This window comes from Centrocercus urophasianus, unplaced genomic scaffold, assembly GCF_019232065.1.
Source record: "Centrocercus urophasianus isolate 14NV4802_14NV808 unplaced genomic scaffold, USGS_Curo_1.0 seq_586, whole genome shotgun sequence".
NCBI classification, from domain to species: Eukaryota; Metazoa; Chordata; class Aves; order Galliformes; family Phasianidae; genus Centrocercus; species Centrocercus urophasianus.
Genome location: NW_024885184.1, coordinates 1 through 12,640, shown reverse-complemented (window position 1 = coordinate 12,640; position 12,640 = coordinate 1). Strand labels below are relative to the sequence as shown.

Genomic DNA, 12,640 nt, shown 5'->3' with positions numbered 1-12,640 from the left:
GGGCTGCTGCTATGTTGTAAGGTGCTGCTCTATGGCACAGGGTGCTGCTCCATGACATGGGATGCTGGTCCATGGCACGGGATGCTGCTCTGTGACACAAGGCGCTGCCTCATGACGGAGGCACTGCTCCATGACACAGCTCCATGTTGCTCCATGGTGAAGAGCCCAGCCGGAGGACCCAGCGCTGAGCCCCAGGAGTGTTGCTGAGTCACAGGACCACAGAATGGTTGGACAGAAAGCACCTCCAAGACCACCCGGTTCCAATCCCTGCTGCAAAAAGGCTGACAGCCCCGAACCCGGGCGCAGCTCAGCTCTGTGAGCAGCCGCAGCCCGCGGGCAAAGGGCGTCCGGGCTGCGGCGGGGACAGCGCTGCCAGCAGGGGGAGGTGGGGATCGCAGAATAAGCGAATGTTTGGGTTGGAACAGAGCGAAGGGCCCTTCCTACAGCAGGGACGCGCTCGTGTCCCTGCCCCTCAGCGGGTCCCCTCAGCCTTCCACTGTCTCCTCCGCGTGTCCCCTCAGTATGTCCCTCTGTCCTGAGGGCAGCCCTCAGGTTGCCCCTCAAGGGATTCTCTCAGTCCCTCAGTGCGCCCCTCAGTGTAAGCCTTCACTTTGCCCCTCTGTCCTCAGTGTGTCCCTCAGTGCATCCCCTCAGTCCCTCACACCGCCTCTCAGCGCGCCCCCTCCGCGCGCCCACCAGGACAACATGGCGGAGGTGTGGGGGGGCTGGCAGCGAGAAGGCGGCCCCGCCCGGCGCATGCGCGGCTCTCGTCGCTCCCCCCACTCACTACGCGCGCACACACAGCCGCCATGCTGCAGGAGCTGAACGAGCTGCTGGACGCCGCCCCGCAGCGCCCAGACACGGTGAGGGCGGGAGGCGGGAAAGCGGCGGGGGCGCGGGGAGGCGGAAAGGGGGCGGTAGGCGGTGGGCTGTGGGGCGGGAAGGCGGGAAGGCGGGAAGGCGGGAAGGCGGCTGCGCGGGGCACGCCGGGGGCTGTAGTACGAGCGGGCTGCGGCCGTGGCGCTATGAGGAGGGAACGGCCCTTCACAGAGCTCGCTGGGATCTGTGGGGCGGACGGAGCAAAAGGAGGGGATGTGAAAGCGTTGCCCCTCCGGGGAGAACTCTTAGAGCTGAATGGGAGCTGTGAGGGCCATCTAGTCCAGCTCCCCTGCCGTGCACAGGGACAGCACAGCTCCATCAGGTTGCCCAAGGCCTGATCCAGCCTTGGAAGTCTGCAGGGTTGGAGCATCCACCGCATCTCTGGGCAGAAAAAGTTTCTGTTCCTTTAGGAGGCTGCATGGAAGTGTTTTGTCCCTGCAGTTTTGGTGCTGAGCTGTGGTTGCTGAGCTCCGTGTGGAGCTGTGGCACGTTTGGGTCAAACGTTAAGAAAACACCTCCACGTGCTACAGAGAATGGGATGTATTTCCTGATACGTGCTATGTTAGGCAATAAAATTGTATATTTGGAGTGGCCATTTGTTTTGTACAGATGCAGAACCCATGGAGTTCCCCACAGCTGCCGTGGAGTGTTTGGGGTCTGTCACCCCACACCCTGAAGGAGTGAAGACTTTGAGGAGAGAACATGTGAGGTCCCTGGGTTTAGAGTCCCACAGTCATTAAGTTTGGAAGAGACCTCTAAGATCATCATGTCCAGCTGTCAGCTCACCTCCACCGTGCCCACTGCCCACGTCTCCCAGTGCCACATCCCCACAGTTCTTGAACACCTCTGGAGAAGGTGATCTCCCACCCCTGGGCAGCTGTGCCAGCACTCATATGCTCTTTGGAGAAGAAACTGTTCCCAGTATCCAGCCTGATCGTCCCCTGGTGCAGCCTGAGGCCATTACGTCTTGCTTGTTCAGCCCAGAGCAAATGAGGCTGAGGTGAGGCCTCATGGTGCCCTACAGCCCCTCATGGCTCTACAGATCCTCACAGGGAGCAAAGGGGCAGCTTTGCTCTCTATGACAGCAACAGGGCCCAAGGAAACAGCATGGAGCTGTCAGGGAGGGTTGGGAAGTGGGGGATGGGGGGGTATGAGGGAAAGGCTGTGCCCCACAGGATAGTGGGCATGGAGCAGCTCCCCAGGGCAGCAGGCACAGCCCTGAGCTGCTGGAGCTCATGGAGCACTGAGACACCGCTCACAGATATAGGGTTTAATTGTTAGATAATGCTGTGTGACGCCAGCAGATGGACTCAGTGAACGCAGGTGCAGGACGGGAATTCAGCAGAGCAGAAGGAGGTTATGCCTCAAAATCCTGAGTTTTGATGTGGCAGCGTGGGCAGAACCTGGAAGCAGTGCTGAACCGAAGACTCAGATTTGTGTTGGCTCTTTCCTCCTTCCATCAGCTGAGGACATGGAATTCCATCCACCCACTTGGACGTCCTGCCACTCTTGGGCTACGAATGCAGGCCAGAAATCCTTCTTAAAAAGCATCAGCCCTTTGCAGGTTTCCTTTTCCCTTCTCTGCCATATCGTTTCTGCATGTCTGCGGTTAAGCCTGTGCCATTTCACGTTGGGTGTTAGGAAGAATTTCTCCTCCAAAAGAATGCTCAGGCACTGGCACGGTGCCTAGGGAGGTGGTGGAATCACCATTGCTGGAGGTGGTCAGGGACTGTAGAGATGTGGCACTTGGGGGCATGGTCAGCGGGCATGGTGGAGCTGGCAGTTGGACACAGCGATCTGAAAGGCCTTTTCCAAACGTGATGATTCTACAGTTCTGTGATTTTTCAAAGAACTGACTGCAGGGCTGGGAGGTGGAAGAAGCTGCTGCCTGTGTGGGTGTACTGACATGTCACCACCAAATGCTGTCACTCCTGCCGCTGCCCTGCCAGTCGATGCTGGCAGTTTCTGACACGTAGCTGCAGCTTCTGCTCTGTAGCCTGCAGGTGGACAGAGTGTGAAAGCGAAGTGCTGGGCAGACAGAAGGAGAAGGTGCTGCAGGAGTCTTTCCCTTGAGGTGCTACAGACATGCTGAGCAGTCTTCCTGGGCTCGGGAAGGGTGTGTGGACTGGGTGGAAGGCAGGCAGGACTCCGGTATTTCCAGGAGTGCAAAGCCAGCAGTGCAGGAGGTGCACGGTTCAGACATTCCTATCACTCGCTAGCTGGGCATGGAAACATCAGAAATGGAGAGTTTTGAGTACTGAGCAGCTGCAGTGCGACAGCAAAGTGAGAATCATTGAGACTGAAGGTCAGTAACTGGAAGTTCTGAAGGAGGTAAATCACATGTGCACTCCATGACAGCATCCCACCGAGTCCCGCACAGCGTGCGGTAGCAAAGCGCACAGCCTTCCAAGCAGGCAGGTTTCACTTCACTGTGAGCGAGGAGGGGAAGAGGGGCTGCATTCAGACTCACAGCGTGCAGGAGGAGAGTCCCAGGGGATGAGAGGAACTCGTGGAGGGGCTGAACACAGAAATGAGGATCTTGTGCTGTTCCTGAGACCGCTCTAGGCTTACAATACTGACATCCCTGTGAGCCTCTCACTGGGTGGTGCCTCCACTCTGCTTTGGGTGGAAAAGTGCTCTCTGGCTGGGACAGAGCAGCATTTCTGTACCCTAAACTTCATTTTGCATTCCCTGCAGACGGACTGAATGTTTGTCATTCTGTTAGCAGCACTTTACAACACGTTATGCATGGGGGTGTTAACTGATAGATGCCTTACAAATCACCTATGGGCAGATTGCTTGCTGCTGCAAAGAGCTTTTTTTTTCTTTTAAAAAATTTAAAAAAAAAAAAAAAGCAATGATAAGTTTAGTGATTAAAAGCAACCCATTTATGTTTTGTACTGATTAGAGGAAAATCTCTACTGAAATTTTAATGGAAACAAATGCCTTGATGAGTCTAGTACTGATAACAAGTGTGCACTGATGAAGTGAATTCATTTCCTGCCCGATCAGAACAAGGTAGTGTACTTTGTGCAGGGTTCTGCTCCTGTAAACACATTGAGATGCTGAGGCTTCCTGCTCTGAACGTGGCATGTCTCAGTGAGCCTGATGGTGGCTGAGGTGCTGCCTGTGCCCTTCCTCCTCTGGTGCCATAGAACTATGGAATATCCAGAGTTGGAAGAGACCCCTAGGTATCATCGAGTCCAACTTCTGTACCTGCAGAGCCTCCCCTGGCTGCAGGCATCGTCTCCCAAGGCACAGAGCCAGGAGCTGTTCATGCCCTCATCTTAACCCGCTTTGAAGTTTCTTTGCTGCTTCTTTTCCAGGGTAAATTCACACTGCTGCGAGACAGCAGGACGGATGGCAGCTTCTTGGTGCACCACTTCCTCTCCTTCTACCTCAGAGGTGGGTGAGCAGCAGGACTCTGAAAGGCAGGGGTTTCTCCTCGCCTGCTCCTTGGAAGTTCCTTCTCCACGAAGTGTTTCTGCAAGAGCTGATTCTGCGGGGAGCAGGGCATCCTCCCATCAGTGCAGGGCTTCTGGCTCCCAGTCCTGACTTGTTCCTAGGCCTTGCTCTCGAGCCCTTCGTCTCTGTGCAGTGATGTCATTGAGCAGTGAAGGCCGTAAATCACCTGGGCATCTGAGGGAGAGCTGCCATGTGTGGGTCCTTTGTTACTGAACATTTCGCAACATTTTGTAACTATCAGGAACAACCGGCAGATAGATAAGATAGCAGTGAGTAAACAAACAAACAGAGTTGCTGGCAAGCTGCCTCATTGCTTTGCTGCTGACCTCCCAGCCCCAAATAACCCCAATAATCGGCCTCTGTGGAGCGGCCAGCCGACTCGCAGACTCCAGTTCTCTGCTGGTAAACCTGTTCAGAGTGAAATTTCGCTCGGGGTGCTGTGTGTGCTCCCCCACAACTGCCACCTCCTCAGCTGCAGCTTCATCATTTCTAAGGTTTGGTTTCCTTGATTTGCTGAACAGAGAGGCACTGCAGGAAGGCATGGGCTGAGCAGGGAGTGAGCAGCGGGAGCCGGTCGGGGGGCAGTGCTCCTTTACAGCCTGCCATGCCAAACTTCAGCATCAAACATCCTGCCCTTGACCCAGTGCCCAGCTGGTGCTCAAAACATTTGGGAAGGCCCAGCTGGCACCGCAGACCTTGCTGCTCGTAATCTAAGGCCACAGACCTTGCCACTTGTGATCTGTGTCCTGCACTCTGGCAGGGAGAAGCAGCCGCGCCGCTTTGGGTCTGAACCAAAGCACAAGGCCAGGTTGTCACGCACTGGGGTTTTCCAAAATCATGTTCTAGTGAGATATCTTTGTGAAAATTGCTGGTTCTGTGTGTGTTTGCAGATAAGGTCACTTGCCCTGAGAGAGCCAAAACAGGGACTCTTGGCAGGCCTGTGATTTCAGTAATTCGTGTCATGGTCGGCCGTTGGCCTCCTTGCAGTTGTACCAACAAACAATGCAGGGAGATCCCTGGGCAGAATGGAACGGGACAGAAAAGAGGCTTTCTAATTTTACTTTGTCATCTCTTTCTTGTTCTTCTGTTTATTTTTAACCTGGCTACAGCTTTCACTAAATTGGAAAGCTCAAAGAAAAGCGAGAATGGAAAACCCATAGAAAGGTAAGAATGGAAAGCCATTCTGTTCCATTCCAAGCTATGAGCAAGTGAGAGGCTGCCTACACCTTCCTCCCTTCAAGGCCTTTTGCAGGCAGATTTATGGCCTGGCTGCTGTGATTTATGTGCCGCAATAATGGCAGTTTACAAGTGAAATAATAACAATGTGTCTTTTGTCTTCTTCCCCAGCTGGCTGTAAGGTTTGCTTCCTGGCCCTGGTCCAGTCCTTCAGTCACTATAACATTGTAGCACAGAAGCTGGTAAGTGTCCTGGCACAGATTGGTAACTGCGGGCCCTGTAGACAAGCCCACACCTGTGGACGCAGTTTCAGTGGTGCTCTGGGGAGGAAAGCCCTCTGGTATCTATGTCCAGGTACATTCAGAAGGGAATGCCTGTGTGCTGCTTCTGGCCTCTGGGCAAAGACATGGATCTGAGCCATCTGAGAAGCCACAAGCACCAATTTCCTTCCCATGGCGAATCAGGGAAGGATTACACGTACCACAGAATGAGGACACTAAGAACCAAGGCCATTCCCAGTGTCAGAGCACCCCTCTCACCTGTGGGTTGAAATGCATCTCTCAGCTTTTGTGGAGTGCTCTCTTACAGCTATGGAATGCTCTGGGTGCAAAATCCAGGTGACCTCCCAGAGCTGAAGGGATTGCACTGACTCTGCTCTGCTCTGCTAGGGGCCTCAGCAGTGCTTCAGCTTACAGAGAAGGTACTGAGGAGCCAGGTGCAGTGATGGTCCGTTCCCCACTCTAATGCTAGACTGGTTTTATTTTTAATACTCAGTTTTCACCTTCTGTTAGGAGGAGATAAATGGCCTGAGGGCTCAGACTTAAGTTAACTAAGATGGACTGAGCAAAAAGCATTTTGATGTGAAGCTTTAACTCTCGGTCAGGTACTGAGCGTGAATTTCCCCTGCAGAGCATTTCCCAGAGGAGGAAACGTGGGTTGGAGGTTCGGCTGTTCAGTATGGGAACCTTGGCTGCACTAAAAGCAGAATCATATTTGCTGATGTGTTCCTGAAGATGGTGAAATTTCCCATTACACAGCTCCAGGGTGTGCTTTTAATAGGTGGTGGTGTCATCTCTCTGGTGGGAGAGTCTGAGAAGTGGGAGAACAGAAGGATTAGCTGGAGCCCATGTGCAATGCAAATCAAAGTGCTTTGCTGTCTGATGCTTCCAACACAAAGATTACTCTTGTGAAGGAGTGATAAGAAGAACAATGCAGTTTGCTGGGGGAGTTGAGGGAAGGGATTACATTTGCCTGCAGCAGTGAGCTGACCCTGTCCTCTTGGTTTCAGGTCTCTGAATCACTCTTCTTATAACTTTGCAGGTCTGTGTGTGTGCGATTGGTGTGAATTCTTTAAAGCAGTCAGTGGTTCTATTGTCACTTATTTGTATCTGCATTTCTGTAAGAGCTTTGCTTTAGCCCTTTTCCCAGATGATCACGGCAGGCTCTGTTACTCTGTTTTAGCAGAGTGGTTTCACTCAGGCCTGTTTACGACTGGAGACTTGATGATGGGAGCTGCCTCTCTTTACAGTCCGGCTGTGCTGCTGTAGCTGCCTGCTGGAGGCAGCTGGGATGTCACTGCTGCAGTAAGCCCTGGTCTCAGGCACTGCTGTGAGCAGAGCTGTGCTGCTGCTAGGTACTGTGTGCTGCAAACACCCAGCTGGTCCCTCCCTAGCGCCTCTTCCTCACTGTGGAAGCTGTGGACCTGGGCTCACTGTGTTGGCTGGATGAGTTGCAGGAGGACAGATCTGTTGGAAAAGGCTGCTGAGCTGCAGCATTGGCTCCATGGGTTCAATCTCCCATAGCATTCCTTTCTAGCAGAAGGTTATGTGCTAATGAAGGGCTGCAGTCAAACAAGCTGGGGATGCCCAAAGCCAGGATGTGAGCTGTGAGCACCTGGGCTGTGGGAGATGTCCCTGCCCGTGGCAAGGACTGAGGCCCGGTGGGCTTTAAGGTGCTTTGCAACCCAAGCCAGTCTGTGGTTCTAGGATTGACTCTTTTCTATCACAGTGCCTACAGATTTCAGTGCAAGCTGAACCTGGCTATCGTTGCCAGGCTGGAAAGCGTGCTCTGACCTCCCCAGAGAGTGTGCTGCTGAAGTATGATGCAGTCTTTACAGTGCTACCTTGCAGTCCTTGTAGCACCTGGTGGTGTTGCTGCTTCCCAGCAGTGCTGCCAGGTCTCATCAGACCCTCACAGCTTAGCTAAATGCAGTTTCCCTGGGATTTTGTGCCTGTGCTGCCTCGCAGTGCTGCCCTCACACTTTCTTTTTTTTCAAATTCCACCCTTCGTTTGAGGATCCACACTTAATTGAAGGGACAGTTAACGTTAACGTTGTTTGTCGTGACCTTCTAGACAACTGCAGCAGGACTGATGACACGAGGGCAGCCTACCAGCTGGTGTTCCCACTCTCACTTGTACAAGCTTTGATATGTTTTGAAGGAAAAACAGATTTATTTCCATGTGGCCTCCCTCTTGCCTGCTCCCCATTCCCAGCACTGAGGTTGCAGACCCAAGGACGTTGCCTGCTCGCCCCTGCTGTCCCCTGAGGGTACACATGCTGGAGAGGAGACCTTGGATGAGTGCCTGATCACAGACTGTCGCACTTTGTACCGCGGTGCCGTTCGCCGTTGGAGCTGATGGAGCTTAATGGAGCTGCCTCACGTGCTCCATCATTCCTTCTCTCCTGCGGATATTTTGCTTTCCATTATGAAGTGGCCAACAGCAAGCAGCAGGTTTGGTTTGGAGGAACGTCGCGGCTGCAGGCTGCTGGGACCCTGCAGGTGCTGCCTGCCCAGAAGCGTTGCAGGCTCTGCAGCTGTGCCTTGTCGGGAAGCTGTTGGTTCCAATCTCCCCAGACTGTGATCTCGGAGGCATTTCTGGGCTGGATCGATGAGTGACAGATTGCCAGAGATAATGTCTGTGCGTGGTGATGGAGCGCGGTGCTGTGAGATAATGAGGGCTTTCAGGGTTGGTAACGCACGCTGCTCGGCGCTGTGGCCCTGCAGCAAGGACGTTTTAGTGCCTCTGATCCTGCTGGCACTCAAGCAGATGCCATTGGCTATTTTGGGTTCATTTTCCATCACCTTTGAGCTGTCCTGGCTCTTTCCTCTGTTGTCCAGGCGGGCCCTGCTGTCCTAGAGCTGAGCTGCCAAGTGTTTCAAGGAGGAGATGATGGTTCCTTGCTGCTCTGCTAGGGAAACAGCTGAACTGGGAGGCTGGAACTAAATGCTCTTTTGAAGTCCCTTCTGACCTGAGCCATCCTGTTTGAAGTACACAGTTTGCATGTGCACAGAGCAAAGCAAAACTCCATTTCTGAGTGACCAACATGAAGAGTGACTTCAGGTGCTGCTTTGGCAAAGCACTTAACGATGAGCCTGAGTCCTGTGAGCTCCAGACGTCCAACAGGGGATCAGTGAGCCTGTTCCTGCAGCCGCCCTGCAGCACAGCCCTGCTTTGTGGCATGTCAGGTATTTGCCAGCTGATCCACATTCCTGCTGCATAAAGCTCTTGTGTTCTTGGCGAGGAATTGTTCCGTGGTGTGGGCTTATTATTGCCTAGGAGGCTAGTGCTAGCTCTGCACTCCTGCCCTACTTCCAATCAGGGTTTTAGTGGGTAATTATCACCTGCAAAAGCTGAATTCCTGTGCCTGAAGCCCACGCGCCCTGACGGATGCTCCCCTGAGAGCTTCAGCAAAGAGAAGAAATGTGATGTAAATCTGTCATTCCTATCATCAGCAGCAAACATGTGGCCACTGATAAGCCTTGCAGAGCTGGGGGTTAATCTCCTGGAAGGGGCCTCTTCCTTATCTACTCAGACCTTCTCTCTCTTGGGGTGCTTGTGTGGAAATGCCATGCTCCCAAAGCAGCCTCGTATAGGTATGTGGCATTGATTAGATGTCTGGGCTGTAGCTTTCCAATCTACTAAGAATTTAAAAAAAAAGGAGGAGGAGGTGGAATGCTGGCTCTCATGGGTTGATGTCAGAGTAACAGGAGGGTCTGGCAGGTGGGATATGGGGTGGGAACTGGGAGGCAGAAGTGGACATGTGGCTTTGTGCATCTCCTTTGTGTGTGAGCAAAGAGCTCATGGGTGTCACTTGGAAAACCTCTGTATAGCAAAGGGGGGAGTTGGGCTGGTACCAACTCTGCCCAGCTGTGCTCTGCCCACCTGCAGGGATCCTTGTCCCAGTGATCCACTCTCTCAGGATCCTTGTTTCTGGTTAGAATCGTGGAGTCATTTGAGTTGGAAAGGCCACCTAGCCTGGCTCCCCTGCAGTGAGCAGGGATGTGCACAGCTCCATTGGGTGCACAGCCTGCTTCCCAGCCTCTGTCTCCCTAGTTTTGCCTCTTGAGCAACCCTGCGCTGAGCTAAAGCTTCCTGAACTCTTAGTTAACCACGTCTCGCCATTTTGGCCAACTACCTGCTGCCTTGCACAACAGCCCCATTTCCAGAGGCTTTGTGCTAACGCTCCCCAGCTCCATTTGAAGAGATTGCAGTCCGTTGTGAAATGTGGGAAGCAGCCCACGCTGCACAGCCAAGCAAACTCATGCTTCTTCCCACAGGGAAACTGGCGGTTTGACCACGGTGAGCTGTGTGATGTATCTTGATGGTTACACAAAGTACTACATTGTCTCCAAAAAACCAAACTGGTGCAGTTACCAGTAAGCTAAGGAACAACAGAATTGCCAAAAGTTGCCCTTGATTAAAAAAAAAAACAAAAAAGGATGAGGAGCTGTTTTGTGAACTGTGTCTCCAGCTGGGATCTCCATTCAGGATGTTCTGTATGAATCTGCTCCACCTCTGCCAGGGCTTTCTTCATTGGTCCTGGAGGTGCTGGAGCTGAATGTGCCCTGTGCTTGGCTCTCAAGGTAGAGCAGGAGATTGGCACAGGATGCCCAGGGAGGTGGTGCCTCTGGAGTGCTCGAGAGCCATGGAGATGTGGCATGTGATGACAGGGTCAGTGGGCATGGTGGGGATGGGCTGGGGTTGAACTCGGTGACCTCAGAGGTCTTTTCCAACCTGAATGATTGTATGATTCTGGGAGATCTTGGCCCCAGGTGGATGCTGAGGCTGCTTTCCCTGGGAGCTGTGCTGTGTGGGTGTCAGTGCCTGGCCTTGGCTTCTTCCGGACCGCACCTTGCTCGTGTGCGTGGGCTGTGCTGAGGAGCTGCCAGTGCCAGGCTGTCAGTGTTGCCACATCGGTGATGTGAAGATAATAAAAACCATTAGCTTTCACCTGCCAAGAAAGGAAGATGAAGAAATTGCTCCCTGCTAATACCCCATGCCTGTATTCTCCCTGACTCTGAGTAAGAATTATTTTCTCATGCTGGGCAGCAATGATGCTGCTGTCTTCCCAGGAGTGATTCCAGTTCATCTGAGCACTCCAAACCCAACTGCTTGTTTATCATAGAATCATAGATTGGCCTGGGTTGTACAGTGTTCATCCAGCTCCAACCCCTGCTGTGTGCAGGTCGCCAACCAGCAGCCCAGGCTGCCCAGAGCCACATCCAGCCTGGCCTTGAATGCCTGCAGGGATGGGGCATCCACAGCCTCCTTGGGCAACCTGTGCCAGTGCCTCACCACCCTCTGGCTGAAAAACTTCCTCTTCATATCCAACCTAAACCTCACGTCTCAGTTTTTTCTCCTTCTTTTACAGCCACTGTGCAGGAGTCATTCAGGCAGTGACTTTATTAGCACATTTTGATGGGACTTGATATAAAAATAGTCTGTTGATCTGCTTGGTTCTGTCTGTACCCTTCCTCCAAAGCAGTTTGCTCTGCAACATAATGTTTTCCTCTCTCTAGGGGATCAGTCTAACAGCTGCCAAGGAACAGGGGCAGCTTGTCTTTTTGGAAGGCCTCAAGTCCTGCCTTGACCTCGTGTTTGGGGAGGAGGAGCAGTCAGGACAGCCCAGTCCTCTTCAGTTTATAAGGTAAACCCATCCAGCTGGAGGAGGCAGAGGTGGTTCTGCTGGGGCTGAGCATGCTGAGCATTTCACCTCTGGGTTCTCACGTCTCCTGCCCCTCCACCCAACATGGAGAGCAGCATGAACTGAGATCAGGCCCCTTTTCAGCTTCCCTGCAGGGCCCAAGGGCTCAGCAGGTGTGCACTGCACTTGGTAAAGGAAATACCAAAACAGTGCATGTTGTGCTTGTACTTCCCTGCCCCTCTCTGCTGCTTGGGGAGGGGTTCTGTCCTCTTCAGCATTTTGGAGCAATTTCTAGCCCCATCCTCATGGCTTAGTGTGCTACAGGGCTACACAAAATTTATTCCAGCTCTCAGCAGGCTAGTTTCAAATAAAACTCCATCCAAGCTGTTAGAGCACAGTGCTGATGTGGCCGTGTTGGTTTCCTTTTTGTGCCCACTGCACTTTTCCATGTTCCTGACGACTTGATAAAAGTGTACCAAACCCTGCATGGAGGAGAGGAGTCGCTCCCTCCTGTCATGGAGGAACAGCAGCACACACACAAAGCAAGAGCAGCAAAACTGGTGCCCCGTCAGGCATGGGGATTCCCTGCTAAGGGACGGTGGGCATGTGGAAAGTGCTGTGGGGCAGCAAAATGCACTGAGAGCACCTGAAAGGTAACCACCTCGAGGGGAGCATGCTAGAGGAGAGGCTCAGGGCAGGCAGTGAAACCTTGTAAGGCCCTGTGCTGTGGGATCCCATAACTTTTGGGATGTGGCTCATGGGTGTTGCTGCAGCATGGCATATCCCTTGAGCAAGGTATGAGGATTTCCCTATGCACACACAAGCGAGGAGCATTGACTGCAGGTAACCTCTGGATCTGGGAGATCGAGGTTAGGTGTTAGGAGAGGTTCTTTAACCAGAGGGTGGTGAGGCCCTGGCACAGGGTGGGTGCCCCGTCCCTGGCAGCACTCAAGGCAGGGCTGGATGGGGTCCTGGGCGGCCTGATCTGGTTGGGGACAAGCAGGCAGGGTTTGGAAACAGATGGTCTGTCAGGTCCCTTCCAGCCCAACCAGTCTGTGATTCTGTGACCTGAGGGATGTCATGGCAGTAGGGGTGCTGCAGGCTTGCCTTTGTTGAGTCAGTGATGCTCAGTGGGACATCAGTGGGACAAGGGGAAATGGTTTGAAGTTGAGGGAGGGCAGCTGGAGGTTGGAT

General features: G+C 53.2%; 1 protein-coding gene across 3 annotated transcripts; it reads left to right on the top strand.

Moving 5' to 3' along the window:
* Positions 1 to 777: 777 nt before the first annotated feature.
* Positions 778 to 12,584, top strand: LOC122169837 (elongator complex protein 6-like). Of its 3 annotated transcripts, none has more exons than XR_006171640.1 (4): positions 778 to 863; positions 4,206 to 4,284; positions 5,692 to 8,987; positions 11,322 to 12,584. XR_006171640.1 is itself a non-coding variant. In XM_042836289.1 (4 exons), exons 1-4 carry the CDS (start codon positions 2,351 to 2,353, stop codon positions 11,451 to 11,453), a joined length of 375 nt encoding a protein of 124 aa, XP_042692223.1. In that variant the 5' UTR covers positions 2,065 to 2,350; the 3' UTR covers positions 11,454 to 12,584. The 3 variants fall into 3 exon arrangements, 1 of the variants encoding a protein (XP_042692223.1); XM_042836289.1 differs by lacking the exon at positions 778 to 863 and adding an exon at positions 2,065 to 2,443 and having other exon boundaries at positions 5,692 to 5,762; XR_006171639.1 differs by lacking the exon at positions 11,322 to 12,584 and having other exon boundaries at positions 5,692 to 10,476.
* Positions 12,585 to 12,640: the final 56 nt, after the last annotated feature.